Source organism: Lagopus muta, chromosome 14, assembly GCF_023343835.1.
Source record: "Lagopus muta isolate bLagMut1 chromosome 14, bLagMut1 primary, whole genome shotgun sequence".
In the NCBI taxonomy this organism is placed as follows: Eukaryota; Metazoa; Chordata; class Aves; order Galliformes; family Phasianidae; genus Lagopus; species Lagopus muta.
Window position 1 is genome coordinate 4,427,630 of NC_064446.1, and position 27,383 is coordinate 4,455,012.

A 27,383-nucleotide genomic window follows, 5' to 3' on the forward strand; every position below is an offset into this window, starting at 1 on the left:
CATCATGCTTTCACTTCCTGTGTGATAACAGCATGCACAACTGCCAGTAACTACAAACGAGTTTGAGCTTTCTTAATTATACCCTAATATACATCTCCTCTCTTAAACCACCACGGTTTCTGCTGGGAAAAGCACTCCTTGAATTGCTGGGGAGGTGGAATTCTCTTTCCTTTTCCTTTTCCTTCTCCTTTTCCTTTCCTCTTCCCTTCCTCTTCCTCTTCCTTTTCTCTTCTTTTAATATATGTATTTCACTGTGCCGGAGGTAAATGCCAAAATACAATTTAAGGTGCAAAGACCTACATTACAGTGCTTGTCCAGTCCTAAAACACGACATGATTAACGCTCATTTTGCTACAAAGTCCTCTCACGTGGTTTAATTCCACGCAGACACTACAGCATTTTAGCAGGCAGCAGCTAAATTCATAGCGTATGTAAATGCTCGTGTTTAAAGCTTCAGTTGCAAGTACTATCAGAACAGAAAACCACACCAGAATTCCCCTTCTGCACAAACAGCAGAGCGGAGTTTCCAGAGTTACGCAGGAGTCGGAGGAAGGCTGAGCACAGCTGCGTCAATGCACTGTGCTCCCCCTTGGGAATTAGAGCTCAGCACCGAGCAGCCTTCGGAGCAAGCTCTCCAGATTCAGACGCGATATCGACAGAAGAAATTTACTTTATTTACGAGAAAGAAAAAAAAAAGAACGCTTTCACGACGTTTTTCGGCACGAGACCCAACGGAACACCGGGGCTCCCGCAGCGCGCAGCCCCGCGACCCACAGCCGACCGCCCCCCAAGGCCGCCATCCCGGGACCGCAGCGTTCGAAGCCCCGTCCCGCAGCAGGCGCCGGCGGCGCTCTCCGATTGGCTGCACGGCCGTGGGGTGACGGCGACTGAGGGCGGGCCGCGGCTCCCGGCGTGCGTGGCGCGGCGTGGCGTGGCGTGGCGCGTGGCGCGGCGCGGGGGCGGGGCGGGCCGAGCGCTGCGGCAGCGCGGGGCGGGAGGCGCGGCGCCGCTCGGCCCCATTGTGTGGCGCGGCGGCGGCTGCCCGGGCCCGGCCGCCATCTTGTGCCGGAGGGCTCCGCGCCGCGCCGCCGGGCCGCCGCCGACGCGGCCTCCTCGTGGGGCCGGCCCCGTCGCCCGGAAGCCGATGCCGGCTCGGGGCGAGGCGCCGCGCGGGGCCCGGCTCGGCCGCCGCCGCCGCTCCTGAGTCCGCATCGGAAGAGCGAGGCCCGGCCCCGCCGCGCCGCTTTGCCGCCTCCGCCCCATCGGCAGAGGGGCAGGGCAGCCCGCGCCGCACCGCCCGCAGCCGCGCCATGAAGATCAAGGATGCCAAGAAGCCGTGTAAGGGCTGCGATCCGCGGGGACCGGGCGGTGGTTCGTTTTTCCCTAAGAGCGGCTTTAAAGCTCGCCTTTAAACAGCACCGTCACGCGTTAGGGAGAAACGTCGACTGCTGCGGGCTGGGTGCTGAGGAGGAGCTTCGGTGCCGGTCGGGGCTGCGGGAGCAGCGCGGAGGTCGCGGGGCGAGGATGGGCCGTTCGGTCCGTCGTGTCGTTGCAACGTGTCTGGAGCCCGGGGGCTTTGACTGCAGTCAGTTCGTTAGGCAGTGAACTTCAGAGTCATTGCGCAGATCTCTGCTCTCCTTGGTCGCGGTGCCTGAGGTGCAGCAGGCCTGCAGATGGAGCTTGGGCTCTGTGCTCAAGTGAGCCTGAAAACTGAGTTGGGCTCGTAACAGCCTTTTCGCCAAGTAATCTCTCATCAGACGCTGTGCGGCAGCTAGAGGCTCTAATCAACTGGACTGTTGTTGAGTCGGTATTTTCCTTTTAGAGGAAGCCATCGGAGCCAAATCTGATGCGGGGCAGAGTGGCTAACCATTGCTGAGCAGGAGGCCGTGGGCATGTTGATAGGAGCCTGATAGGAACAGAGCTGAGCAGATTGACTGCCTATCTCTGCTTTCACCTGCACTGATCAGTGCTGGAACCAGAGTGACTCAGTGCTGGATTTGTCCTAGCATAGAGGTGGGCAGGTTGGAGGCATCTGCTGTGTTTCCGTTCCTGATGTTGATTCAGTGCCCAGGCACCTTGTTGTGGTCCTCCCTTAGAAGTCTTCATCTAGCTAATGCTGGTGCTGCTACGTTGTTGTGCTGAGTTTGTGGAATTTGGCTTCTGAGGTGGACTCTCTTGAAAGAGGATGGCCAAGGGCCACTTAAGTTTCCTTTGAAGGTGATGGGAAGTGATAGGCATATTAAAGGAGAGCAGCAGAAGTTCAAATGGGTAAGAACTTCCACTGAGTAGTTGATGTAACCTTAGGAGGAGGTTACAAACTCTCCATCGCTAGAGTGTTCTTGAAGAAAGTAAGAGGTTTTAAAGTGTTGGCTAGACAAAGCTGTAGTTAAGGTTTCAGTTAATATTGCCCAGGCAGAGTTCCTGCTAGCATGAATGAGGCTGGTCGGGGTGACCTCAAAGGTCCTTTTCAACAAGCACTATCACGATCGTTCTTCCAGGGAAGTCCGTATGAGGAAGAATGTCTGGCTCTTGTAAGGCGAACTTCCAAAGGTTACTTGAGGTGCAGGTGATAAATACGAGAGCAAAGCATCCTGCTGAACTGCCTTTGCTTGAGATCTGTCTAGAGAGAAAACGTCCCACAGAAGTGGCCCAAGCATTGTCCTGTTGCGGAAGTTCTCCCTTCCTACCTGGTACAGAAGAGGGAATGGAATCTAGATATCTTGCTTGTAATTCATAATAAACCTTTTTCTGTCATTTATATAATACAAAGCAAAGTTTCTACACTTACAATTGTAACTAGCTGTTTGTAACTTCACTGGCATCTATGAACAGCTCTCTTCATAAGTTGAGCATCTTAATTGTGCCAGTTCTTAAATTATCTGCCAATTAATGTTTTCCTATCAGCTAGAGGAACGTGTTGTGTGAGCAAGAGAAAATAACTTAGAGGATGACTGTGTTGTGCCACTGCTGTCAGTTACAGTACGTAACCTGGTTTTCTCACAAGTGAGCACTGCAGTTTCTATGCCAAAACGTGCCATAATGACAACTTTAGGAATGAAGGTTACATTGATCCTTCATTATCGGAAAAGAAAAATAGTTGAATCTTGTTTGAATGAGTGTGGAGGGTATAGAGTGGTTTGGGGGAGTGTTTATTGAGCGCGTGGCAGCACTTGAATGTGTAAATAGAGTTCCTTGTTGTTCTGTTGTACCTTTGGTCAGAGAAGTACTGATTCTCCATTCCTGTAAGATTTTTTGTTCGTGTCTTCCCTGTTAAAAAGTACAGTGCTGGTTTATTCTTTCACTGTCTCACAAAGCTGATCTGTCCGTTATCTCCGCAGCGTTTCCATGGTTTGGTATGGACATTGGGGGAACCTTGGTGAAACTGGCCTATTTCGAACCTATCGATATCACTGCAGAGGAGGAGCAGGAGGAAGTTGAAAGCCTGAAGAGCATCCGCAAGTATCTGACTTCCAACGTAGCCTACGGATCCACTGGCATTCGGGATGTCCACCTGGAGCTGAAAGACTTAACGATTTTCGGTCGGAGAGGAAACTTGCACTTTATTCGATTTCCAACTCATGATCTGCCTACTTTTATCCAAATGGGAAGGGATAAAAACTTCTCAACGCTGCATACGGTGCTCTGTGCCACGGGAGGCGGCGCTTACAAGTTTGAGGAAGACTTTCGCACAGTAGGTAGCCTGCCTTCCCCTCGTGCTGCTGCAGGAGGCGCTGCTGGTGGCAGGTTGGAAAAGCAGGGTTTGGAAAGATGCAGGGAGTGCTTGGAGATTCTTAACTGTTTATTTTTCAGTCATTAGTGTGGTCATTTAGAAATATGCTGTCTGACTTAAAGGTACAGGTAGCTTTTTGGAGATTGGCCTTTTTCTAATCTGTAGTGGGTTTTTTCTTCTGATGGGATAATGCTTAAACCACTGAGGTTTAGGTTTTCTTTCTTAGTTTGTGATGATAGGAATTTGGTGCTTATAGGTGTGTTTTGATGAAGTTAGTCCAGTGTGCTTTATTATAGATCTGTGACCAAGTGAATATCTCTAAGGCAATCTTTCTCAGCAGCAGAGGGGATGGGATTTTCTTGACGTGTTTTGGCTCTTCTTCCCTTGACAGTCAAAATGGGTTATTTGTTTAGATGCAGTTTCTACCTGAAGGCAGTTGTTCATAGCTGGGGGTCTCATCACTGTATCTGGTACAACACGTCCTGATTTCAGAATAGCTGCAGATCTGTTGTAGTGGAGCAAAACTGCTTCATTATGTCAGACCCCACAAAAATATTTTGTTGGAACAGACCCTGGTCTGCTCAAGAGTGAAGCTTCGCAAGCAGCTACGCTAGGGCAAGAAAAGCTGCATGGAGCTTTGGGAAGAGAGGGGGACTGGCAATGTTGTCATCTGGTACTGGTATTGGTCAATAGCATGCGACCCAGTTGGTTGGCAGCTCCATGATCTGCACCAGGCTGCTGTCTGAAAGTGAACTCATGCAGTTTAGAGATACACCCTCATATCCTACAGAATTTCTCACCTGTTTGGTTTTTTTTTTGTTTGTTTGTTTTAATAATCCTTGTTTTGCTAATAATGATATGATGATGATAGGATGCTGTTTAGGTGTTTATCTTAGCCTTTGATCTGCTGATATTTTACAATAACTCTTTTCCTTCTGAGGTGAGAGCGAGCCCACAAGCACTGGGGAGGTGTGCAGATGTGTGTGTTTCACAGATGACACTTAGTGGGGCCTACAGGGTGTTTGCTGCCTGTGTGGGGTTTTTGTTGTTTTTTTTTTTTAGGTTGGTGAAAAATGCTATGATTTTCTCAGTGGATGAATATCTGAATATCTCAAAAGTTAGCAATTCAAAAGTGTGACTAAAGCAGGTGTTTATACCTCCTGTCTTTAATGTGATCCTGAGACCTACGTTTATAGACTAATTTGTTGATGGGGCTACTCAAGAGTTTTACCTTTTGAGTTCTTCATTGGCATTGTAGTGGACTGGAAGTTTCTGAATTAGCCATCTGAGACAGCTTCTTGAAGCTAGGCAGTCCAAAGATATTCATGAATTGTGGCATATTTGAGTAATGTTTGAACAGATTGACACTGTCTCTTTTATTTTTTTTTTTTTAAACACAGATTGGAAACCTCCAGCTGCACAAACTGGATGAGCTTGACTGCCTTGTCAATGGCTTGCTGTACATAGACTCTGTCAGCTTCAATGGCCAGGCAGAGTGCTATTACTTTGAAAATGCCTCAGAACCCGAGCGATGCCAGAAGATGCCTTTTAACCTGCATGACCCGTATCCATTGCTGGTTGTTAACATTGGTTCAGGAGTCAGTATTTTATCAGTCCATTCCAAAGACAACTATAAGAGAGTAACTGGAACGAGGTAACTTAAATTCCCACGTTGGGGTGATTGCCCTATGGGACAGTGAGTCTTCTGCTTTCAGAGTTTTTCTTCTCTCCCTGGCTCTGTTCTTCCTCCCTGCAGTACTGAAAATGCGTACCTTCAATTTACAGCTGCATTCATTGCAGCCCTTACCTGTATTTCTGTTACTGAGGAGATGTAGCCCATATCTTATCTATTTTTAGCCACTAGAACTGCACCATGAGTGAGTTTTATAGTTTGTCTTAAGTTTTGAATGCTGTTCTCTTGCTCCACAGAAGAATAAATATGTTCATGTGTATTTTACTGGAAGCAGTCAAGGATCAGTCAGTGGCCTGGTGGCTTTTCAGGATGTTTCCTTCTCTGATTTCATTTTCCAGCAGATGTTTTGATAGTTAATGCCTATTTCTTAGCTCTTCTTGTGCAGCTAGCTTCTTGTAAATTTCTTAGGTAATTGCTGAGTAATAACTGTTCATATAATGGACCTTGAACAAAAAGGGAGGCAACTTGATGTCTTGCTTCAAGAGCTTTGTTTTGTTAATCAGACATAGTCTCTGATAAAATAGTATTTAAAAGCAGCTGTTTTTCTTTATTAGTCTAGGTGGAGGAACCTTTCTTGGTTTATGCAGTTTGTTGACAGGCTGTGAAAGTTTTGAAGAAGCTTTGGAAATGGCATCCAAAGGAGACAGCACACATGCTGACAAGCTGGTTCGAGATATTTATGGGGGAGACTATGAAAGATTTGGCTTGCCAGGATGGGCTGTGGCATCCAGGTAAGCAATAGTTCCTTGATCGTTAGTTTTTGGGTCTTAATTTTTTCCCTCTCTTCTTGTAACACTGAAGTGATACAGTTTCAAATACAGGGCTTAAACTATTGATATTAAAGAAAAGTTCTTTTTGTAAAACTTACTGCAATCAAGTTCCATTTGCTCTAAATTGAGGAGAATCATCATAAAAACATTTCTGACTCCGACCTGTCTTAGATCTGGCACAGTAGTAAAACATGTAGCTGTGGAGTCATCTTTTCCTTTTTTTTAATTAATGAGAAGTTATCTATTGCAGGTAGTAGTGAGTATGTTCTTCTGATTTAGAACTCTGCATTTATACAACCTAAATATCGTTCTGTCAGCTGTTTGTTTGGTTCCAGAGGATTCACAAAATAAGCTCATCTCTGCTTTCTTTCTACGTTTAGAAGAGAGGATTGGATAAATACTGTGAGTGAGGAAGCAAGCGAGAGAAGTTGGACTATTCATCAGTCAGACTTAGGCATTGACTTCATTTACAGTGCCTAGGGGTGCAGAATAGTTTTGCAAAAGGATGTGACTACTTCTGGCTGTGTGTGCTTCTTTGTGAAAGTCAGCTGTATAGTAGGATTTGGCTGGGAGTTGTTACTGTAACAGCCCTTTAGTGTGAAGGAGTAAAGACACATGCAGTAGTGTCAGTTGCAGCATTACAAATTACTGTATGTAACAGGGACTTGAAAGACAGCTTCTCGTAAGCAAACATTAAGTGTAAGTTCTGTTGCAGCATAAAAACTACGTTCTGTAATTACTTCAAATGGACACGGATCACTTTGTATTTACTGGGTTTTTTCTTGTTCCAGTTTTGGGAACATGATCTACAAAGAGAAGAGAGAGACTGTTAGTAAAGAAGATCTTGCCAGAGCCATATTGGTCACCATCACCAATAACATTGGGTCCATTGCCCGGATGTGTGCAGTAAATGAGGTAAAACTTCCAATGAAGATCTTTTTTTAATTATAGTTCTATTATTTCCTTTCAGATTAAATGAGTGCCAAAGTGATGCGTCTTTTCAAACCTTTACATATGTTCTCAAATGAAACAAAGAAATTTGTGTAGTAAAGAACTCAGAATTGGTTCATAATACTTTGGCAGTCTCTGTAGAAGGCTTACATGAGTCTTCAAGCCCTGGAGCAGACACTGAGGAGTCTGGAGCAAGCCTGAAAAGAGGCTATAGTGACCCTCACTATCCAGAATGCAGGAGAGAGCAAATCACAGCCGTGCACAGCAGGAGGATGAGAGGATGTGGCCACAGTTTGCAGCAAAGGGAAATCGGATTGGTATTAGCACTGAAACGTGGACTTGGAGACACAACCTTGAGCAACGTGCAGTTAGACCTGCTTTGAGTGGCGACGTAGCCGACGACTTCCAGCAGTTCCTTCCAGCTGAAATTATTCTCTGACAAAAGCTCACAGAACACCTTACTTTTTGTTAAACATTGTTTTTAATTTTTACTAACGTGAGATTTGGAATTGTTTTGACACCTGCCTTCTTTGTGCTTGGTAGAGAGATGGTTTCTTGCCACCTTCAATTTCTCAAAGCTCAGTTTAATACACCTAGTGTAGACCTGTGAAAGAATACTGAATTTAAATATATTTGGTGTGTCTAAACACCAGAGATTTCCTCGCTGATTATCAACAAACTTTAAATGAGGCAAGGTTCAGTAACAGCTTTCTTAGCTAAGTCTGAGAGCAACTGTATTTAGAGCTCTGCTTAGAATCTGTGGAGTGATAGTCTTAGAAATGTCAACAGCCTTCTTAGCTGCTCTGATCATTTTATGTAGGAGATTTGGTTGATGTAGATCAACAAACTGGTATCATGAGCTGATCATATGAAAAGATGAAAATTTGATTCAATTCGTATTTCAGCTATAAGCAGAATTATGTCTGATTAGTTTACCTTAACAGAATGTTCTTGTCTTCACTGTGAACTAATCAGGATAGCAAAAAAATAGTAGCATCTTAGTCTTCTGGCTGTATGTGGAGTTGCCATACTGGTTTTTGTCACAGCCTGGATACGAGTGTTCATCTAACACCCTTAATGCAATTAAGTTTTCCTTGCTTCTCTTTCTCGTATCGTTAAATCAGTGTTTAATGTTGCTGCCACTTAATGTCAGATATATTTCAGTGAATGGGGAAAAGCACGTGTTTTTTACATCCATACATTTAATTTGATTAAAATTCACAGCTCGTTTGCAGTATGTGTGTAAGTCTTAGCTTCATCTTACACTGACGTATATTGTGGTCTGAGGATGAAAAGAACATCTGTCTTGCTGCCTTCGGCTTCTTTACAGTGCTGCCTTGTTGCATATGGATCAAGCAGCATTGTACAGGGCTATGAAGGCACTGAGTCTTCTCTTCCAAATCCAAGTATTTTTGTCATTAAATTTCACTTCTGGTCTGGCTGGTTCTCTGGCTTAGTTACAGAGAATGCTTGCATAATTTGAAACACAGGTGCTACTCTGTAGGTTTAAGAGCTTTAATTCCTCAATGTTCTTTCTCCACAGGTGTTTTAATTGTGGAACGGTTTCTTGCTTGAGATAGTGTTGGTTCATAGCTTCTGTGCTGAGCAGTCTTAATCCTTTGCTGTTTTTCTGTTCTTTTTAGAAAATAAATAGAGTTGTGTTTGTTGGCAATTTTTTACGTGTGAATACTCTGTCAATGAAGCTTCTTGCGTATGCACTGGATTACTGGTCGAAAGGCCAGCTGAAGGCCTTGTTCCTAGAACATGAGGTATGCTGTAGTACATTGGTTGTTTTTCCACTAATTAAAAGTGCATGTATTAAGCAGCTGCACACTTAGTGTGATATCCTGAGACACTTGAGTAAATGTTGAAAATCAGACAGGATTTCTCAGACTGCATTGATTCTATGGGAACAGCTCTTTTAGCCAGGGAAGGAAGTGCTTCAGTCTGTGCAGGCCATGTTCATGCTACAGATTTCTCTGGGGAGGCGCAAGAAATGTAAAGATTTGCACTACAGCCTTTAACTGTTTGTTTGGGTTTTTCGTAGTTTGTTCTCAATTAAACTTGAGCAGTCCTGAAAGTCCTCTTTGTTTTCTATCAAGATTGCTTTCATACCACCACAGATACTTGTTACACTTTTTCTTCTAATGATTCTGCTCTCTATGACTCATCTGCTTTGCAGCACCTTCTGCAGTTAGATCAGTATGTAATGCTGAAAGATCTGAACTGTGTTGGTTAACATACAGGAAGTTGGTGTCAGTCACAGATCTGACAGCTGGGACATACAGCTTCTTGGCAAGGGGTGGCAGTCTTTGTCCTCAGCTTGCTAATCTGCCACAATTAGATTTCTACCCCTTTGGTCAGTTCTCACAACACTTTTGTAGCTTATGGTGAGTCTGACAGTGATCAGGCTTCATGCCAGTATCTGCAGTAATAGCTCAATAATAAAGGTAAAATATTTGTCTCATAAAGCTCTAATGAGAAATATGATGGATAATATACTAAGTAGATGTTCTTTCTGTAGCATTGGCCCACCAGATGCTTTGTTGTTAATGAAATATATATGAATGAAAGAGGATAATGTCATGACTGACCCTGGAATTTGTGTTTGTTTTGAACAGGGCTACTTTGGAGCTGTTGGTGCTCTTCTTGGGCTGCCTAATTTCAGTTGAGATACAAGAGGTCACTACACTGAACTATTTTCCACCTGTATGACACTTATTTTTGGCAATGGGAACTAAATCTGGGGAGGGGAAAAGGAAATAACAGATTTTCTGTAACTTTTTAAATTGAAAAAGTGATGAGCTACTGAATATTGCCATTATAAGGAAGCAGTTTTTTACTCCGTTGGGCATTCAAAAGTGAAATATTTGGGGATATCATTTGTGTTCATTAATTCATGTAGCCAATATTGAACTTTCAGTATGCAATACATCCTTGGAAAACAAGCTTCTGGAAGAAGGAATGCCAACCCTCTAAGTGCTCTGTACTAAAATATTGCCACTTTCCTTCTGAGGCTTTAAGCCTATTTGTTTTGTATATCATTGAACAGAAAATGATTTTTATTGGTTATACTTCAGCATGAGCACAATTTCCCTTCAGTACACAACCTGAGAAACAGTATGGTACTATCAACAAAATGAGGAGTCCATAGGCAATTGTTTCCCACAGTGGCAGTAGTAATTAGGCTGTTTTTATGTGCAATGGAAGCATTATTAATGCTCTGTTTTTCAGTGGGAAGAGTAAAAACAGAAAATCAGCCAAAGCAGCAGAGTAAGCAGTTGATGTTTTAAAGGCTTTGTGAATATACATACCTGCCCTCTTCGCTTAATTAAAGGTTTTCCTGATTTATTTTATTTTCCCTCTGGGATGTGACTTCCAAAAATAATGTTATCTATTCTGGGGGGTTTTCTTGGTGCTTCATAAATTCTGATGCTGTACATCGTAACCTGTATAGACAGCACAGAGCCCGTGAGAGTTAAGTCCTCATAAAGTTGTCTGAAAATGGAACATTACGATTCTGATGCTTTGGCTCATCTATATGGAGGTTTGGGAATTTTTCTCTGCCATCCTGCTGTACTGAAAATCTGATTCCTCTGTAATTTTGTGAGTTAATCAGCCTCTAATTAGACGTTCAATCTGGAAGTTTCCTTGGTTGCTTTTGGATTTGAGAGTCTGTGCTCTGAAAGTTGCAGACAGCATCGGAGGTTGTATTGCAGTACTAGGAGTACAATATGTGGTGCACTCACAGTACGGAACCGTTCATCAGACTGTGGCCTTGGGATAAACTCCATATTCTAGAACTGATCTTTCAATATTTTTCCTGTGTACTTTTCAAATTTACAGTTGTTATTATTGCAATAAGCATAGTCCTGAAGCAGGCGTGAGATCTTGGACTTGAAAGGAGATTATTGTGGACTAAAAAATACTCACATTTATTATATGATTTTATAAGTGCCCGAGGAGCAACCAAAGTAGAACACATTTGTGTTGGGTTTCAGTGTGTTTTTAAAACTGATGATTGCTCAAGTATTCCACAGCATGGCTGCATTGTATTCACAGGCACACCCACCCAGTAGCTTTGACAGCTCAGTGTGAAGTTTTCAGTTGTCCTTCATTTAATTTCAGAGCCCCGTCATAACACTGCGAGGGGTTTTGTTGTTGTTCTTTCTGCGTTGCTTTTAAAAAGGAAACAAACTGTCTTGCTTTAAGAGTGCAGTAATTTAGAGTGGCTGCTTTGTTAAGCCCAATTCCAGTCTCGTTGCTTTTCCTACTGCTCATCTCACATTTCCATTGTGCTTGTTGTGATATTTCAAACTAGATGTTGAAAAATATATGTACTCACAGTTCAACAAATCTAATGCTCTCCAAGCACTTCAGCAAATGGGTGAATATGGCTTTTGTAGTGTCCTGTAAATACTATGCACCATTACTTTTAAGTTCTGATTGAGTATAGAAAGTGACCTCAATTTGGCTGCAGAACTTTAAAAAAAAAAAAGAAAGAAAGAAAGAAAAAATGAATTTTGTGATGTTTTGACAGCCTTCTGAAAATTTATTTTCCTTGCAAAGCAAAGAATTTTAAGGCACACTGCAGATTGATTAAAAACAGTCCTTTTAAACTATTTGATGCTGCTTCACTTCTCATGCTGCTACTGAAGCAGTAATTGGAAGTATCTATTATGTTTAACAAGAAGCACATGTAGGAAGGAGGTGGTTACTTAATGACCATGACCATGGTTAATTTAAACCGTTTGAAACTGCTATGACCTAAAATACATTTTTAAGGTTAATTGGGCAATTACAGAATAAATTAATGGAGTAATTATTGAATAGCAGTAATCTGTAGAAATGACTGTGAGAATGAAGAGGCATGCTCTACCTCTGCTTTCCTTTTCTTTAGCTTGCGAAGAAACAACTGCTTCCTTTTGCTTGTTTTATCAGCACAATTGTTACTTCATTCCTTCAGGTTTTCCAGCCTGGCTGTGAAGCCCAGAGGTGCAGTATTTAAGCCCCATCTTTTGATGTGTCTCATTTTATCTCAACTTAGAACTTGTTACTGGAGTCTCAAAGGTTGACTCTACCACCACCAATATTGCTGGGCTTCGTAAGTAGTTGCAAGATAAGCCTTAAAGTCGTCTTACCTAAATTCTCCTCTGCATTAGCTGAAAAGGCTTGTATCTTTTATACAAATAACTCACGTAACTTGCTTTTCACCAGTCTTTGCTGTTTACTTTCATGCTTGCTGTTTCTCTTCCACAAAGCTAACGGGTTCAAGCTGCTTTAGAGCGAACTGGTTTAATGTACAGCAGTGGAGAATGTCTGGGGTTTTCTCAGGGCTACTTTTCTCAAGTAGAACTGCTTTAAAGGAAGGCTGTCTGATACTTCTAAAGCAAAACATCAAGTCATTTTGAATGTGTAATTGCTTTCAACTCAATCAGCCATGCAAGTGCCTTTTAAGTTGTTTGTATAATGCCAATTTTGATGGTACTACTTAATCCATGTGATTTATTGACCAGTGTTGCTTATCAGATAATTTTATCAGCCATGGAGATGATTCCTTCAATCCAGTGTGGCTAGAGATGCCAGGAAAACTGTGTCAGCTTTTGGGCTGCCCACCTCCATAGCCCTTACCTTGGGGTGGTGCCTTTGCACTTCTGACTCTCTCTAGCTTGACCTTTTTAACCATTCAACGCACAGTTTTATTCTATCTGTATCTCCCTGAAAATGTACTGGTTTTTATCCAGATGAGAAAATATATTAGATTTTTTTTTTTCTGGCCAAAGAAATTTTTGATACAAGACTATCCCAAGTTGATACAGCTGTTAACCTTCTTCACCATTCCAGTTCTACAAAGGGTAACAGCAGTTTGAACAAAAAGAGAACTTTTTCTACAATCCACTTTGAATATGTAATAAAAGTGAGTGAACGTATCTTAGCAGAGGTTGAAGTGTAAGTACTATTTGAATTTTTTTTTTTAATAAAGACTCAAAGTTGACCGTTCAGAGAGAAGCAACATTGGTGTAGGTAGTCTGGTTTGGTCCAGATTTTAAAGGATATTTGGGTGTCTGCCGTACCTTCTGCAGATCTTTGCCTGTCTTTCCTTAGGTGAGCAAGCACCTGTGTGACTATCCTGACACATCTTAGCATACTTCTGTATTTCAGAGTTGAGACAGCAGGATCTCATTCCTTCAATGCCACACTTGCTCCCAGCCTGCATATTAAGAACAAAAGTTCAGTTCTGGCTTCTCATAGTGGAATAAATGTTCCTTCCGTAGTACTGTGACACGTCTGCTTGCATTTGAGTGTATTTGCAAGGTGATTATATTGCCTTTAAAGATTAATTACTAACGCTTTGTCTCTATCCAGTATAGGTCTTCAGGAAATTTCTACTTTCAAGTAAGTTGCAGTAGCTTCTCATTCTTAAACGTTTCAGAATAACAGTGAGGTTTTAACATCTGAAATTAACCAGTATCTTTACTTTCTGGAATAAATCCCTGCTTATTAAAGGTATCTAGATGGTATCTTACACGTTCAGTCTGTACCTTACACTAATGCCTGCATTCATTCAGACCACATTTTAAACATCGCTTTCACAATTCACAATCTGGAAACAGGTTGGCTGTAATTCTGAGGCAACAGTTTGCTTGAGTTCAGAACAGAGCTCAGGATCAGCGTAGTTCTATTTAGCTGGTCAGCTTTTTATCCCAAGTCCATTTGCACATATCCCGAGGTTAGTTCTTTCCCTTGTCAGTGTCTTCCTAGTGCCAGGGATTTCTATATCCTTTTTCTAATTATTATTATATAGGCTTAAAAGACACTGAGTGTGTAATAGAGCTGTTCTTAGGTTAAAAACTTACCAGAAATACTGTGGGTCAGACTGGCAGTGTTTGACCAAGACCTATTGATTACAGTGCAGAGCTAGGAAGACACTTGACACATCTAGTTACTGTTTGATTTTAGTATTTAACACTTAACACAGTGAGAGGGAGAATAGTTCAGATCACTGTAAATAAAATGGACAAATTATTTTAAGTCCTCAGATGTGACCAAGGGAGACAAAAAAAACCCCACCACATTATTGCCCAGCATGGAGGGATAGTTGTCCACTTGCATTCTTTGACTTCTGTTAATATATTCCAAAGTACATTGCCAGTATTCTGCCATTTGAGGTAGACCATTATTAATTCCTTGTATTAAAGTCTGCAAAAGAAGCCTGTTTAGTTACTTCTGTTTACTTCACACGTACAAAATATATTAAACCTTTGTAAAAACTTCACACTTTGTGAAAACATCTCAAAAGATGCTGTAATATAATTGTAATTATTTGTGTGCTAATGCAATTTGTTGGAGCAGTCTAAGTCAGCATAACTGAGTGCCAAGTCCTGCTCTCTTCAGTTACTGAAGTAGATAATTCTCTGAAGTTGGGGCTGTTTGAAATGAGTGAGCAGGATTTGGCCTCCAGGCCTCCTGCCTGGGGAACACAATCATGCTACTTTGCATATTCCTGCTGGTGCTACATCACTTGTTGAAAGAGAAAAATTCTAACCAGAGATGGTGAATAAAGCGTGTGTAGCCTGGTCCTTCTGAGAGACTTGAAACAGACAGGGTTTAGCTTCCCGTGCTGCTTTCTGTAAGGCTCCTGACATTCCGGTTGTGTTACGGTACGGATCATTTTCATTGCAGGATTTCAGTGTTACCTTCAGGCTTCTTTTGTCATTGTAACCTGTTACAAGCAGACAGCACCAACTAGAACAGGATCAGCATTTGTTTTCTGCTAAAACATCTAGAAAATCAGACATTCCTTTTAGCATGTGGGGAAGTTTTTGAAGAAATGCAGAACTACCATTTAAAATGGGATGCATTCATTAGTCTCGTCTGTAAAATAAACTGGAATCTGGTGTATCAATTGCTAATCCATGCTATAAAATACTAGTGTTTCACGATTCCTCTAGCATCAGTTTGAGAGCATTGTAAATACAGACCTTGGAGGAGGTGTGTTAGTTCCAGGCTGTGCAGTACAAACAGTAATTATAAAAGTAGGGAACTAGTATTTTGAGAAATAATAAATCAGCAGCATCTAGAACATGGAAATTAGTGTTTTGATGTTATAGGATATAGAGGGCTTTTGATAATCTGCGCTGCTTTACATTTCTGATGAGTTTTGGCATTTTAACACTTGAGTATTTGATTTTTCCATTGACTTTCCTGTCATACACAGGCCTGCTAATGACCAATTGCTGTCTCCAGGTGTTTGTTTTAGATGCTTAGCAAAATGAGCAGGCAGATTTGTAAAATGCAAACCCCTTGTAGGATGGAAGTTCTCTCAAGAGCCATTTCGTTCAGTTGCCTTATTCTATGACACTGCACTCATGTTATGTCTCCACTTTCTTTCTTGTTTACTGTTCTGACACTGAAGATGTGATAGAGAAATGTGCTACAAATTTTTATTCATAAATTACTGATTAATACCTTTGTGTCACCTGTTAATATAGCTTTGTAAATGATACCTTTATGCCATCTGTAATGCAGCTCTTGTAAATTGTTTAAATTATTTCCTTTTATAGATTCTCATTATTGAATGTACAGATTAGACCCTTTATTATGTCACTGAATAATTTCATTGGGCCCTAAATGTGGCCAAGGCTGTAAACCATCCCATCAAAACTGTAAATAACTCCTTACTGCTTGTTTGCATGAATGAAGTTTGCATTTCATTTACTTTGTCATCAGCCACCTCCTCTGTGATGGGCCTACTTTTTACAGTTCATTTTCCTGGTTTTATTAGCAGTCATTCTGTATGAATGTTGAAACAGTACTTTGTCTTTTCCTAATAAATAACTTGAAATTGTTTGTTGTTTGTTGGTCTTTGTGGGGTTTCTGGGTGGGTTTTTTCTTCCCTTAGCTCCTGGACTTGCTAAGATGGTTGATACCGAGGTCATTACATAACATGTCATGTCGAGGAAAGGGACTGGCATGGTTTTCGTTGCTTCCTCTCCTTTAATAAAAGCATTCACTTTATATTTCTTGAATTCAGTTTGTTTTTAAAAACATTTCATGCCCTAAATAATTTTAGGCTTGCCTTCCAAATGAGCTTGGGAGCACATACTGTTACATGTACTCAAATCACTGAGAATTATATTTTCCTGTTGAATGAAATACACCGTGTCTTTATAAGCTGTCACTTAGTCTCTATTGAAGTTTTCCTTTGTTTATGTTTTAATAAAGCCAAATTACACTGTCTTGAACAGGCAAGAAGTTTTCAGGACTGAAGTTTGTGCCATGAAGCACTTCAGTAATTCATGTGATGGTCCTGGTGGGTCAGGGATTGTCCTTCAGGGTTCATTTTACAAAGCTTTGAGCTCTCCCATCTCCAAGTCCTAGTTTTAAATTGCCAAAGATGAAACTGGAAATGCCACGTTGTATCATATCTCCATGGACTGAAGAACTCAGCACCAAAGCCATGCAGAGAGAAGCTTGTAAGAAATACAGGTTATTCCACAAATTCGTGGTGTGTTGCTTAGCCTGGAGTGCGTTGTGTTTAACGCAGAAACGCGATGTGCTTCTTTGAGTGTAGCACCCTAGGATTTTGTAGAAGCCAGTTGCATTTAGCTGGGATCCTGAACCACGTCCTGGTGCCGCCTGTTGTGAGCTCAGGCCAGGCCTCCAGGTCAGCTCTGTCAGCTGCGTTATTTCCATCTTCTCTACTGGTGAGATGAATAATCTGTTTCTGTGGGAAAAGTGACTTCCTCTTACTCAGCCAGCTGTACGGGATTTTTTTTCTTGGACACAGAAGCATCTTATTTAAGAATCCTTTCACTGTTTGTCTTTTTAGAAGCGTAGATTAAAAATGAAGTTCATCCTGGTGTTGGAGTGAAAGTCCTTTGCTCTAAAGGTGTTTCTATCCATCACTTTGTCAAGTATTCCATGCTACAGTATGAAGCGTCTGGTAGCAGTTGCCTTGTGCACAGCAGTGGGGGGCGTCCCCAGCTCGCAGCCAGGATCCAGCAGAGGGAGCAGGCAGCGTGCAGCCAGCAGGGCTGCTCAGGCAGGTACGGCTGCAGGGCTGCTGCACCACCACTGCTGCACTGTGTCTGCAGGCACAGCTGGGGGACAGCATTTACGCAGCTCTGGAGCGTGTGGCTGAGAGTTCACGTGGCAGTGGTGGCTCTGTTTTAACCTTACGGAGTCTTGAGGGCGATTGCTTTCAGGAAGCTGCAGTGAGTGGCTGGTGGGCCCCAGAAGCTGGCCAGCGAGTGACTGGTGAGAGTGTCTGTTACAGCAAAATCACGAGCTGTTGCAGAAGAAACAGTATGAACTTTCTGTAGGTAAAAATCCCTCTTTCAACTAGTTTGAGTTGATAAGCAGCTCAGTGAAGTGTGAGGCAGATGCCTCTGTGTGCCATGTGCACACTTCACATTCTGCACCCTTTAGGTTCTGACTTGAGCAGTGGTGACTGAGAGAAACTTTTAGCTGTAGTTTACTGCAGCAATCTTCATTGGTTATGTAATTCCAAAGGACACGTATCGCTTTTCTGCCCTAATATAGCTTATGCAATGAGCACTGCCTAAAGGAAGAATTGCAGCCAATTTTTGCATGAACAAACTCAAACGAAAAAGGATCAAAATGACAAACTGCATATTTCAAGCAGATGAACTGTCATCAACTGTCAGGGAAAAAACACCAAGTCAGAGCAAATATTGGTCAGCAGCCTTGAGACTCTGCAAGACCTGTAAGGTAAACGGCCTATGATTAATGTGACATTACGGCAGAGAAAACACTTAAGGGTCACATTTGCAAATTAAATTTTGAGTGTTTTCTATACTGCTAATCACGTCTGGTCTGTCTGGTCAGTCTGTAAATCTTCCTTCCATATTTCGCCAGTTTACCCATAAGTAGACTGTGAGAGATGATGTAAAAGACCTTTCTAAAGTCAAGTGAGAACCTAAGGCAGAGAAGTACTGAGCACTTTGTCTTCCCTGTGATTTCTGTTACTAGAGATCGCAGTTCAACAGAACCCACCCTACTTTGTTTATGAGAGCAGTACATTGAGGTGGGTGTTGTCAGGGTGAATGGATGGCCCTGAGCTTTGGCCAGAGAGCAGTTGTTACCAGAAACTGGCAACAGCAGAGGAATACAATAGTGGAGGCAGCAGGGGAACAGGCATTGCTGGCAAGGGAATGGGAGGAGAGGAGCTGTGCAGTGTGAACTCCTTATGCTAAACTCAGTGGCATTAAACATATGAGAGAGAGGAGTTATCTGGGAACCTGGTTGTAACAAACCTAGTTGCTGTTTGAAAAAAAATGTTTGTGTTACTGACCTGGAACCAGTGCTGGCTGCTAGCAGTAGAATTGATATTATGTGTAGCATTTGGCTTTGTTTTGAGTTTATTGCCTGTTATCAGCATTCCATTACAATCTATTAATTGCAGCCTAGCATTTCACATGGATTTCCCAGCAAGGTCCTGCCTTAGGAAGTGCTTCCCTTGCAGTTCACCTAGCTTGTGAAAGCAGGAAGCGTGGTGCCCAGCAGTTTCTCATTTGGGTAAGTGGATCCTTCTGGGACAACCAATAATAGTCCACTCACGTGCATGTCTGCAGCTTTGCAGGCATTACAAGTAATAGGGCGTCACTTCGGGGTGAGCAGCTGAAGAGTCAGTCAGACCCGAAGGTGTCGGTGCAGCCAAAGAGTGATAGTGCAGCACAGTCCTCCACTCCTCGTTAGTATAGTGGTGAGTATCCCCGCCTGTCACGCGGGAGACCGGGGTTCGATTCCCCGACGGGGAGAGAATGTCGTTTTGCTGCGAGCAGTGTTGCTGCTCTCCATTAAGTTGAGTTACGGACTGGGGTTGGAGCAGCCTTTTCTGGGTCAGAGCATAAAGCAATGCAGCGAAATAGAGCTTGGGTGTAGAAACGCGCCGCCATTGCTGCTCTGAGGGGAAGTGCTGGAGAAAAAAAAAAACACCGGGCACTTCTAGTGAGGGTTCTGAAGAGGTCTGAAACTAGGCTTGTTGGAATAATGCTTGCTGCTTAAACTAGAGTTGTATTTTGAGTCTATTTTTATAGTATCACTCATGATTTCCTTCACATATCTCTCTTGGCTGAAGGAATCCCAGACCGCAGCTCTGCCTGCCCTGTGTGTGTGTGCCCTGTGGACGCAGCAAAGCTCAGCAGAGCCGTGTGCGTGCTGGGTGCTTGTGGCAGCACGGAGCTTCCAGCCCTGCTGCAGTGCTCTGGTACAGCTGCAGCCCTGCTCCAGGTGACACTGGAAATCCCCCTCCCACCTGCAGGCCCCTGCAGCAGAGCAGTGCCAGGCACAGTGCTGCCTTTAGCCGTTCAGCTCAGACCATGTGTTGCAACCCTTTGGCTCTGGGCACTGGGAATGCTGCCAGCTGGTGCTTGAAGGCAAATATTTGCCCTGTCACGTTTCCATCAGGCTGACTGCACAGCCAAATACTGAGTTCAGTACACTCTCACTACTCCATGTTTATTATCATAGACAACTTGTAAATGCTTGAAATAGTGTGAAGATCCCTGTGCTGGCACAGGTACCACCTTGCTGAGTGGCTTCTGCTCCTCTCCTTGTGTGAGGGTTTTATATGTTCCGCAGAGCAAGTATGGCAAAGTAAAATTTCAGATAACTACCCCATATGGCAATTATCCTGTAAAAAGAAATCCTTATCAAAGTCGATAAAAAATTGGTTGCTGAGTAATCTGCAGTCCAGCAGGTGAGGCTTCACCAAACTATTCTAATTCCACTGGTAACAAGAATTTTTTCACAAACATCGTCCAGTGAAGCTTTGTGTGCATAATCAACAAACTGCTTGGGTCTGTGAATGTGGCTGATGCTGGTCAGTCCTTTTTCAGCTGTGCAGCATCCATGCTCAGAAACAAAACCAGATGGGTTTGACTGCTATGTCGGTGGCTTGGTCCTCATGTGTTGCTCCGGAAGCTCTCAGCCCAAGCACATGTAGCACTTCGCCCGTTCCTGCCCCATTCCTGCCCTTTCTGTGACTGCAACATGGGAGCTTGCAGCTCTCCACAGCTTTCTGCTGCTGTCTGCTGTCCTCCTGGGCTGGTGGCAGTGGGCAGCGTGCATTCTCCTGATTGTTTTGGGAATGAGGGATCTGAAACAGGAGATGCAGCACAGAGACCTGCATGGGTGCACATCCCGCAGTGCTGTGTATGCAGCTAAGAGACTTCTACCTCATACTAATCCCATGATCTGTTAATTAATCAATTTAAAGGTGCCAGATGCTTGCTTCCTTGCTCTCCTGCTCCATCTGCCAGAGAGGGAGAAACACATCTTGTTTGGATGTGATATCTGGGTTAGTGTTTACCGCAGGAACCGGATTCAGTTTGTCTTTTAGTGAGAGCTGCAAAATGTGGCTGTCACCACTCTCACGTACTCTGGTAACATCTTATCTCTCTGTCCATCCCTACCAGCAGACACCCTGACACCGCATCCTCTGCAGTCCATGCGTGGTAAAGACTTCAGCAGGCTCATATCTGAGTGGGAGACATGCTCCAGGTCCTGCAGCATTTGGAAACCCCTGCTTGATTTTGCTTGAGCTCTTTTTGCTTCCAGGCTGGCTGCCTGGAGACTTTCATCCCTGAGAGAACTGTGTTTTTTCTCTCACGCTAATAAATACTGTAATGTTAGAAACTCTTTAAGTTTCAAGATCAGCAGCACCACATGAATCCTAATTTCTCACTGTGCCATGCTGTGGGCATATCCTTGTACAGTTCTAAATATTGGTGCTGTATGGAAGCACTTGTACCTTCATGGTTGAAAGAACAGTTTGAAAATGTGGAGTGTGTTCCTGAAGGATGTCCAGGTGTGTGAAAGTATTCTGCAAATACCTCAGCCTTGTTTTGAAGTGAATATCTGAAGCCCCTCTGTAGCCCATAAAGCCCCGGAGTTTCGGGGTGGGTGCTGCAAGGTATCCAACAGCCCTGCTTTAGCTGCAAGAGACGAAGGATCCCAGCCCCTTTGCTGCCTTTGTGTTTCTGTCTTTCAGCACTCTGAGCACAAACAGACAGGTGCTTAACTAAGGCTAAATTGGGAGTAACGTGGATATGGAGACAAATTAATGACTGCTAATTAGAAAGCACTACTCTGATATCTTTTTTATTTTTAATCTGCAATTACAGATGTAGCAAAACTCCCAAGACTTTGTCTCAATGCATATGTCCCAACAGAGGGACAGCCACTTCTGCTATGCCATATGGCATATATTGACAGATAAGCTGCTGCCTTTCACAATGCACTGTTTGCTGAAGATAATTTATAGCGTGCTTCACTTAAAACTGACAGCCTGATTCCAATGAGCATAGAGAACAATCAGATGTTGTAAAAATCTGTGATTCTTTCTCTCAGGTAAAGTATTCAATCTTCAGTTGATCATGGCTGTAAGCAGTGAAATAGAAACAGAGGTGAACAGCCTGTGCCTTTTGGCAAGTCTTCAGAAGAAACAGTGCCCTGTCACTCCCCTTCCCTTCCCTTCCCTTCCCTTCCCTTCCCTTCCCTTCCCTTCCCTTCCCTTCCCTTCCCTTCCCTTCCCTTCCCTTCCCTTCCCTTCCCTTCCCTTCCCTTCCCTTCTTTCTATTTCTAATAGAGCACATATGCTCACACACCCTTAAAACATTTCTGGAAGATAATGCAGAGCAGCAGTATCAAAATACACTGTAACTGAAGTACAGACTCACCCACCCACAGCTCACTTGGATGCAGATGAAATCCAGATGCGCAAACTCTCAAGTTCTCTGCAAGGGAAATGCTAAATGCTATGTGAGAATAGTTGTATCTTGACCTTTAATTCCATGGACACTGTCAGATCGCTTTTGCAGGGACTGCAGTAAGTAGTTGTTGGCTTTTGTTGTTTAGATCTGATTCTTTCACATTCTGGAAAATTTAAGCAGGCCGAAGTTTCCTAAATGCATCTGCTGACAAAGGATGTTTGCTCTATCCCAGAATTGCCTTCTGCTGGAAGCATTTCAGCCCTTGCAGCAGTCCCAGGACAGAGATGTGAATGTGACAAGCTCCTAAGAAAGTAGAGCAGCCCTGCTGCTTTTCTCTAGCTGTAGCTTTATTTTTAGCTTGTATCCTGTTTTAGTTTAGCTCATGTCAGATAGCAGGAAGAACTTCAGTTCCCTTTTGTGCACTGTCTCACTTTTCTTTCTTCCTTTAGTTTTTGTTGTAGTTGTTGTGGCCTTATTACACAGATTTTCTTTTTTACAGCTGTGATAACTTCATGAAATTGCAGTGAATGCTCCAGACTTCCACCCACAGCAACCATGGGTTTTTTGTGGAGCTGCTTTCTGCAGGTGACCTCCATCTGTGTTTTCTCTTCCACTTTTCTCTGCCCATCCCCAGGCTTGGTCTCCCTCAGTCTCTGTGACTCCCCATTCTCTGAACCACATCCTAATTTTCTTTAGAGGAGAAATGTACAGCATCATCTCCAATGGGCCCGATGTAATTCCTGATGGGATACAGAACTGCTGGTTCAGCAGTTCCTAGTGCTGTACCTGGAACATGCTGGCAAGAAATGCTTAGTTCTCATCACGTCATGTCTTTGAAATGAAGCATATGCTTCATGCTTTCTGTTGATCATGATGCTGACTTTGAGTCTCTAATATTCCAAAAAACCATTGGTGTGTGTAGCTTTGTAATAGGCACATTGCTACACCTGGCTGAGAACTACTGCTCTCTGCAGGCATGCGGCATGCGGCAGCCCTGAGGACAGGATGCAAAATGCTCCAGCTCACAGCTTCTGCATGACTGCCATCCCTGCCAGCCACCATGCTGCAGCCCTCCGGGTCCCATCTGCTGAGAGACACTAATGAAGTCATCTTAATCAGGATGCAGGTTTGCAGCACGCGGCTGCAGCATTGGAAACAGGCTTGGAGATCCCTGCCCTGCTCCCAGGCAGACTTGGTGCTTTGTGCTGGAGGAACATGGAGTGTTGCTGTGCTGAGCATTCTCCACAAATACCACAACTTATTCTGTAAGGTACCTGATGTGATAGAGGCTTCCCTCAGCAGTGCCAGCCATGGTTCTGGAGTTTGTCCATAAGGAGCAGGAGCAGTTAGCAGAGAGCTGCACTTTCGAGAAGACTTTATTCCTGTGTCTTCTGCTTCAGATCCAGCCTGCGTTTCTGTTCATAAATTGGGTCTGCAAGGCACCAGGTTTATTTACTTTCCCTTTATAGAGGCAACAAGTACAGCAGTGAATGTGGTGAGCCCTCAGCAATCATGTCAAACCCCCACACGGGATGTCTGCTGGAGGAGTGTGAGGGAAAGGTGCCTTCAAGTTGGTCTGAGGAGCTGCAGTCCTGTGCTGATGGGAATGAGGCACCTGGACTGTAGTTCCCACTAAGGAATTAACATAGGCCTGCTTATGGGAAGCACACTCCTCATGAATGCTGCTGCTTTGTGAGTTGTGCTGGCGGTGCAAAGGGCATTTGCCTGTGGCATATTTGGGGAAGAGCTACAGCATTGTCCACACCAGAACATCCTGGCTGGAACAGAAAATCCCAGAGTTGAGGGAACAGTAAATGGTATCTGCTGGCATTCCAGCATCAATTGTGGTGTGTTCACAGTAATCCAGCACCCACTTGGTGGCCTCTCCCAGCTCTGGTGCTCTTTCTGACTCCCTTCCCTTCCCCAGAAGCCAGCTGCCATGTCACTGCCCGGATGGCTGGACCCAAATGTGCTGCTCTCTGTAAACAGGCTAAAAATATCTCCTGCTGTTCCTGTGAGAGCCCTCAGGCTGGGAAGGAGGCTGGGATCAGGCAGCCTCAGGGGATGGCTCTGAGAGATGGGAGGTGGGAAGCATCCAGAGACAGTGCTGTGTGAGGAACCCGGGGTTTGTCACAGGAGGGCTGGAGCAGCTGGTGGGAAGGAATTGTTCCTCCTGAGGATCAGGAGGTGATGTGTGGAGGACAGCCTGGTGTCCCCCAAAGCCCAGGACAGTGCTCTGCTCAGAACAGGAGAGAGATTTCTCCAGCTGCATTTTTCATCTGAAGGCAATAATTTGGTCCTCCTGCTCTTCTGTTTGCACTGCTGGACAGACTAGTGGAAGGCAATTATGAAGATAAATGTTTTCCACCTCCTTGCAGTGCATTTGTGATTTAAAGAAAGGCTCAGCAGAGGTTACCACAGGCGGTTACAACAGTTTCTGATTGCTGGGCTGATTTCTGGACTGCGCTGTTGCTCTGCTCAGACATTGCTGAATTTATTCAGCCCTACAAGATGACAAGAAAAAAAGGGTCATTTTATAACAATGTAGAAAACTATCGGCAAATCTCCATTCAGGAGATATTTTTGTCAGTCCTACATTTACTTCCTTTGAAGCACCTTAACCAGCTGTGCTCAAGCTGGCATGGCTGGGAAGGACCGAGGACCACATCTGTGTCACAGGGCTGTGGCCAGCATCCTGCAACACTGCCTGCTCTGGGACGTGCCACTGCCCCGTCAGATGGAGCCCTCTGAAGGTTTGTTCCCCTGATTTCTTCCTTCAGGAAGCCTGTGTCAGAAGGAATTAAAAGCTTGTATTTAAGCAAGAAGAAGGGGGGAATACATCTGGAAAATATTTTTCCAGCTCTCTCCAAGGTGTGAGGCAGAGCCCTGGTAATTGCCCCAACCAGCCCCCAGCATGGCCCCAGCACCCCACATCAAATGCATCTGTAGTGCTTTTGGAGGACAGCTAGCAGGACTCCTCAGTGGGAGGAAAGCCAGGCATAAATTAAGGCACAGCACAACAATTCTGGACCTGGAGAATGGCCCACAGTCTCTACTTCTTGCAGGCTGCCAATCAGCTGCCTGTCCTAGAGCAGCAGATTGGGCTGGGGGAAGGAAGAGATGGGAGGGAGCTTGCTGGTGAGACAGAATGCAGGCATCTGATCCCCCAAGCATCAGTTGATGAAAGCTTGGTTTTATTTCTTTTAAAAAGGTAATGTTACTACAGCAGCTCAGTGTTAGTGTTAGGAGCCAAAATCAGTGCTAATGAGGTCCTGCAGGTGTACCCTGATAAGGGCTGATGCAGGACAGCTGGCCATGGTTTGCTGGGCTGCTCCAGGTGCCTGGAAGATAAGATGGAAATGGGAGAGCTAGAAGCTTAAGCAGCTTGTGGGAGAGCAGCGAGTTGGGAAATTGGCTTTGTTTTTTCTCTCCTAGTTTGAAAAATGGCTATGGTTCTTTGGTACCACATTTCTTTAAATTGATTTTTAATGCAAATTATACACAGTTAAGGTTTAACACAGAAAATCTTGAAGGAAAGGGGAATAAGTCCCAAACTGTGGGTAAATACACATGGGGTTAATAACTAATTCAGAGCACTGATGTGCTGCTGGCACCCCCAGGTCTGTCACAGCTGAGAGCCCAAGGAGAACTGTGGGTGGCTGGACAGGCTGCTCCCCAGCACAGCTTCACACCTGCACTTTGGTCCAGTGTGGGGCAGCACCCAAGCAGGTGCATCTGATTGCTTGGTTTTTATTGGAAGGTAAATTCAAACTGTGATCAGCTGCCTGTGCTCCATCCAGAATGAATTTGTAATCCTTACTGTGTGAAGCAGTAGAAGCATTACGTTTAGTGTATTTGTTCCCACTGCCTGTGGTAAGCATACAGCCGAGTACCAGGATGATGCTGTGTGCTGATCTCATTCAGCTGGGCCACTCAGTTAAACGGGGATTTCTCAGTTTTGCAACTCCAGTGTTTCAAGTACTTCTACACGTCATGCCTTTCTGTCCTGCAGCTGATCTAAACGATACATTTCTGTGACTGCACAGTCCCCATTGCTACCGTGGCAGCAGCCAAAGGGGCTGCAAGCGACCGCCGGGGAAAGGAGCCGCATGGCGAAGCCTGCGGGATGCACACAGCTGCAGGGCCGTGACCCAGCTGCGCTCTCCCGGTTCCCAGCCGGGATTCTCCACCCCGCTGGGTGGGATCTCCCCGTTCCCCTTAAAGGGCAGCGGGCGGCAGGGCTCAGCTGCCCCCACGAGTCGTTCGGAGGGACAGATATCGCTGTGCTTGGTGTGACGTGGCTCTCGTCGTTCGTTCCATGGCAGGTAGGAGCAGCCTTTACTTTTTTCCATACTTATTTTGTTTTTTTCCAGTGTTGTTTCAGACAGTAGGGCGTGTTTGGGGGCGGCTTGGTTTGCGCCGGTGTACGTTTAGATAGAAAGAGGAAAACTTTCCAGTGCTAGCAGTGTGGTACCGGTGGGGGAAGCAACCCACGAAACCAATAACCACAAAAAACCTGTAGTTAGAAAGTGCAAAGCGAACATCTGAGAGTCAGCGACCGCCTGGCGCGGGGTGGCCGTGCTGGGCACGCGTCGCCTCCGGGGGGCAGCAGCCGCCCGCCGTCGGGATGCGGGGATGCGGTGCGCCCCGGCTGGGTTTCGAGAGCCGTTGTCCGGAGCCGCTATGGGGGATGAAAGTGTATTCCGTGCCTCTCCGTAGAATAAATCGAGCTGTGTTCGCAGCCTGCTGCGTGTTGAGGTTTTCCAGCCAAGTTTGGAGTCTGTTTGCTTCTCGTCGCCTCGCGTCACTCGGGAGCGGGGAGGTGCTGGGGCCGGGCGGGGCGGCTCGCGGTTGCTTTGGGGTGTGAGTCGCTTTAGGGGGATATCGCTAGTCTTTGGGAATGAGTGCAGTGATGGTGGCAGCTACAGACCGTGAGAATGGCCGCGGTGCTAGGTGTGTGCTGGGAAGGGTCACCGCAGGAATGCTTTGTATTGGAGTGCTGCCCCAGCACAGGACGGCTGCTTGCTTCGTGGGGAAGGAATGCAGCCAGACTATTAAACGTGACCTTCTCCGTGTTACACGTGGTGTTTGGGAGCTGTTCCTCTCAGTGAGCAGCCCACAGCCCGGCCGTGCCCGATGGGGCCTTTCCCTTTGTTGGGCAAAGCCTATTGATTTAATTTCTGCATCGTTGTTCAAGCTAACACCGAGTATGTCACTGGTGGTGGTGCATGAAATTGAACAGCCTCCAGGAGGGCTGAAACACGAGGCTGACAGGGTGATGCAGGCCAGGTGCTGCTGTAGGCAGTGATGGCAGTGAGCTGGGGATGCTACATGCAGCAAATGGCAGAGCCTCAGCGCACCTCACTGCTGTGGCTTGGGGTGTGCTGAGCTGAACGGCTGGTCGGTTTGACAGCAGAGGAGAGCTAACTTTGCACGGTGTTTTGTTGAATGTTCCAGTGGTGGAACGTATGCTTGGTTGGGTCTGGCCTGGCTTATGATGG

The 27,383-nt window shown here is 44.7% G+C and overlaps 2 protein-coding genes, 1 long non-coding RNA gene and 1 other non-coding gene across 23 annotated transcripts in view; all 4 read left to right on the forward strand.

Annotated features, from left to right (window-relative positions):
* Nucleotides 1-1,174: 1,174 nt before the first annotated feature.
* PANK3 (pantothenate kinase 3) lies at nucleotides 1,175-15,994 on the forward strand. Of its 2 annotated transcripts, none has more exons than XM_048960504.1 (7): nucleotides 1,175-1,338; nucleotides 3,339-3,691; nucleotides 5,131-5,384; nucleotides 5,978-6,154; nucleotides 6,985-7,108; nucleotides 8,788-8,913; nucleotides 9,766-15,994. In XM_048960504.1, exons 1-7 carry the CDS (start codon nucleotides 1,311-1,313, stop codon nucleotides 9,814-9,816), a joined length of 1,113 nt encoding a protein of 370 aa, XP_048816461.1. In that variant the 5' UTR covers nucleotides 1,175-1,310; the 3' UTR covers nucleotides 9,817-15,994. The 2 variants fall into 2 exon arrangements, with proteins under 2 accessions (XP_048816461.1, XP_048816460.1); XM_048960503.1 differs by lacking the exon at nucleotides 1,175-1,338 and adding an exon at nucleotides 1,936-2,690.
* A 2,767-nt stretch (nucleotides 15,995-18,761) lies between these two features.
* LOC125700280 (uncharacterized) lies at nucleotides 18,762-21,610 on the forward strand. Its single transcript, XR_007379842.1, has 3 exons — nucleotides 18,762-18,872; nucleotides 20,388-20,468; nucleotides 20,587-21,610. It is a non-coding gene; the product is annotated as an uncharacterized LOC125700280 (long non-coding RNA).
* On the forward strand, nucleotides 18,856-18,927 carry TRNAD-GUC (transfer RNA aspartic acid (anticodon GUC)). The gene has a single exon. It is a non-coding gene; the product is annotated as a tRNA-Asp (tRNA).
* Nucleotides 21,611-25,647: 4,037 nt separating the features above from the next.
* The window catches only part of LOC125700277 (rho GTPase-activating protein 7-like), a 66,324-nt gene continuing 64,588 nt past the window's right edge, over nucleotides 25,648-27,383 (forward strand). For 9 of the 19 annotated variants that reach the window (XR_007379834.1, XR_007379840.1, XR_007379839.1 and 6 more), the window contains exon 1: nucleotides 25,651-26,207. Coding sequence is in view for 6 of the 19 variants with exons in the window: in XM_048960720.1 (XP_048816677.1) it covers nucleotides 26,201-26,207 (7 nt within the window). In the remaining 13 variants the exon portion in view is untranslated. Of the gene's footprint in view, nucleotides 26,208-27,383 lie in introns of all 19 variants that reach the window. The other 10 variants (XR_007379830.1, XR_007379829.1, XR_007379828.1 and 7 more) reach the window with 2 other exon arrangements.

Bases quoted from the DNA above. Each gene is read 5' to 3' on its own strand.
- PANK3 (XM_048960503.1), top strand. From the start codon at position 2,519: ATGTCTGGCTCTTGTAAGGCGAACTTCCAAAGGTTACTTGAGGTGCAG. The intron at 5,385-5,977 runs GTAACTTAAATT...TTTCTTTATTAG, and splicing joins AAGAGAGTAACTGGAACGAG to TCTAGGTGGAGGAACCTTTC. The intron at 6,155-6,984 runs GTAAGCAATAGT...TTCTTGTTCCAG, and splicing joins GGATGGGCTGTGGCATCCAG to TTTTGGGAACATGATCTACA.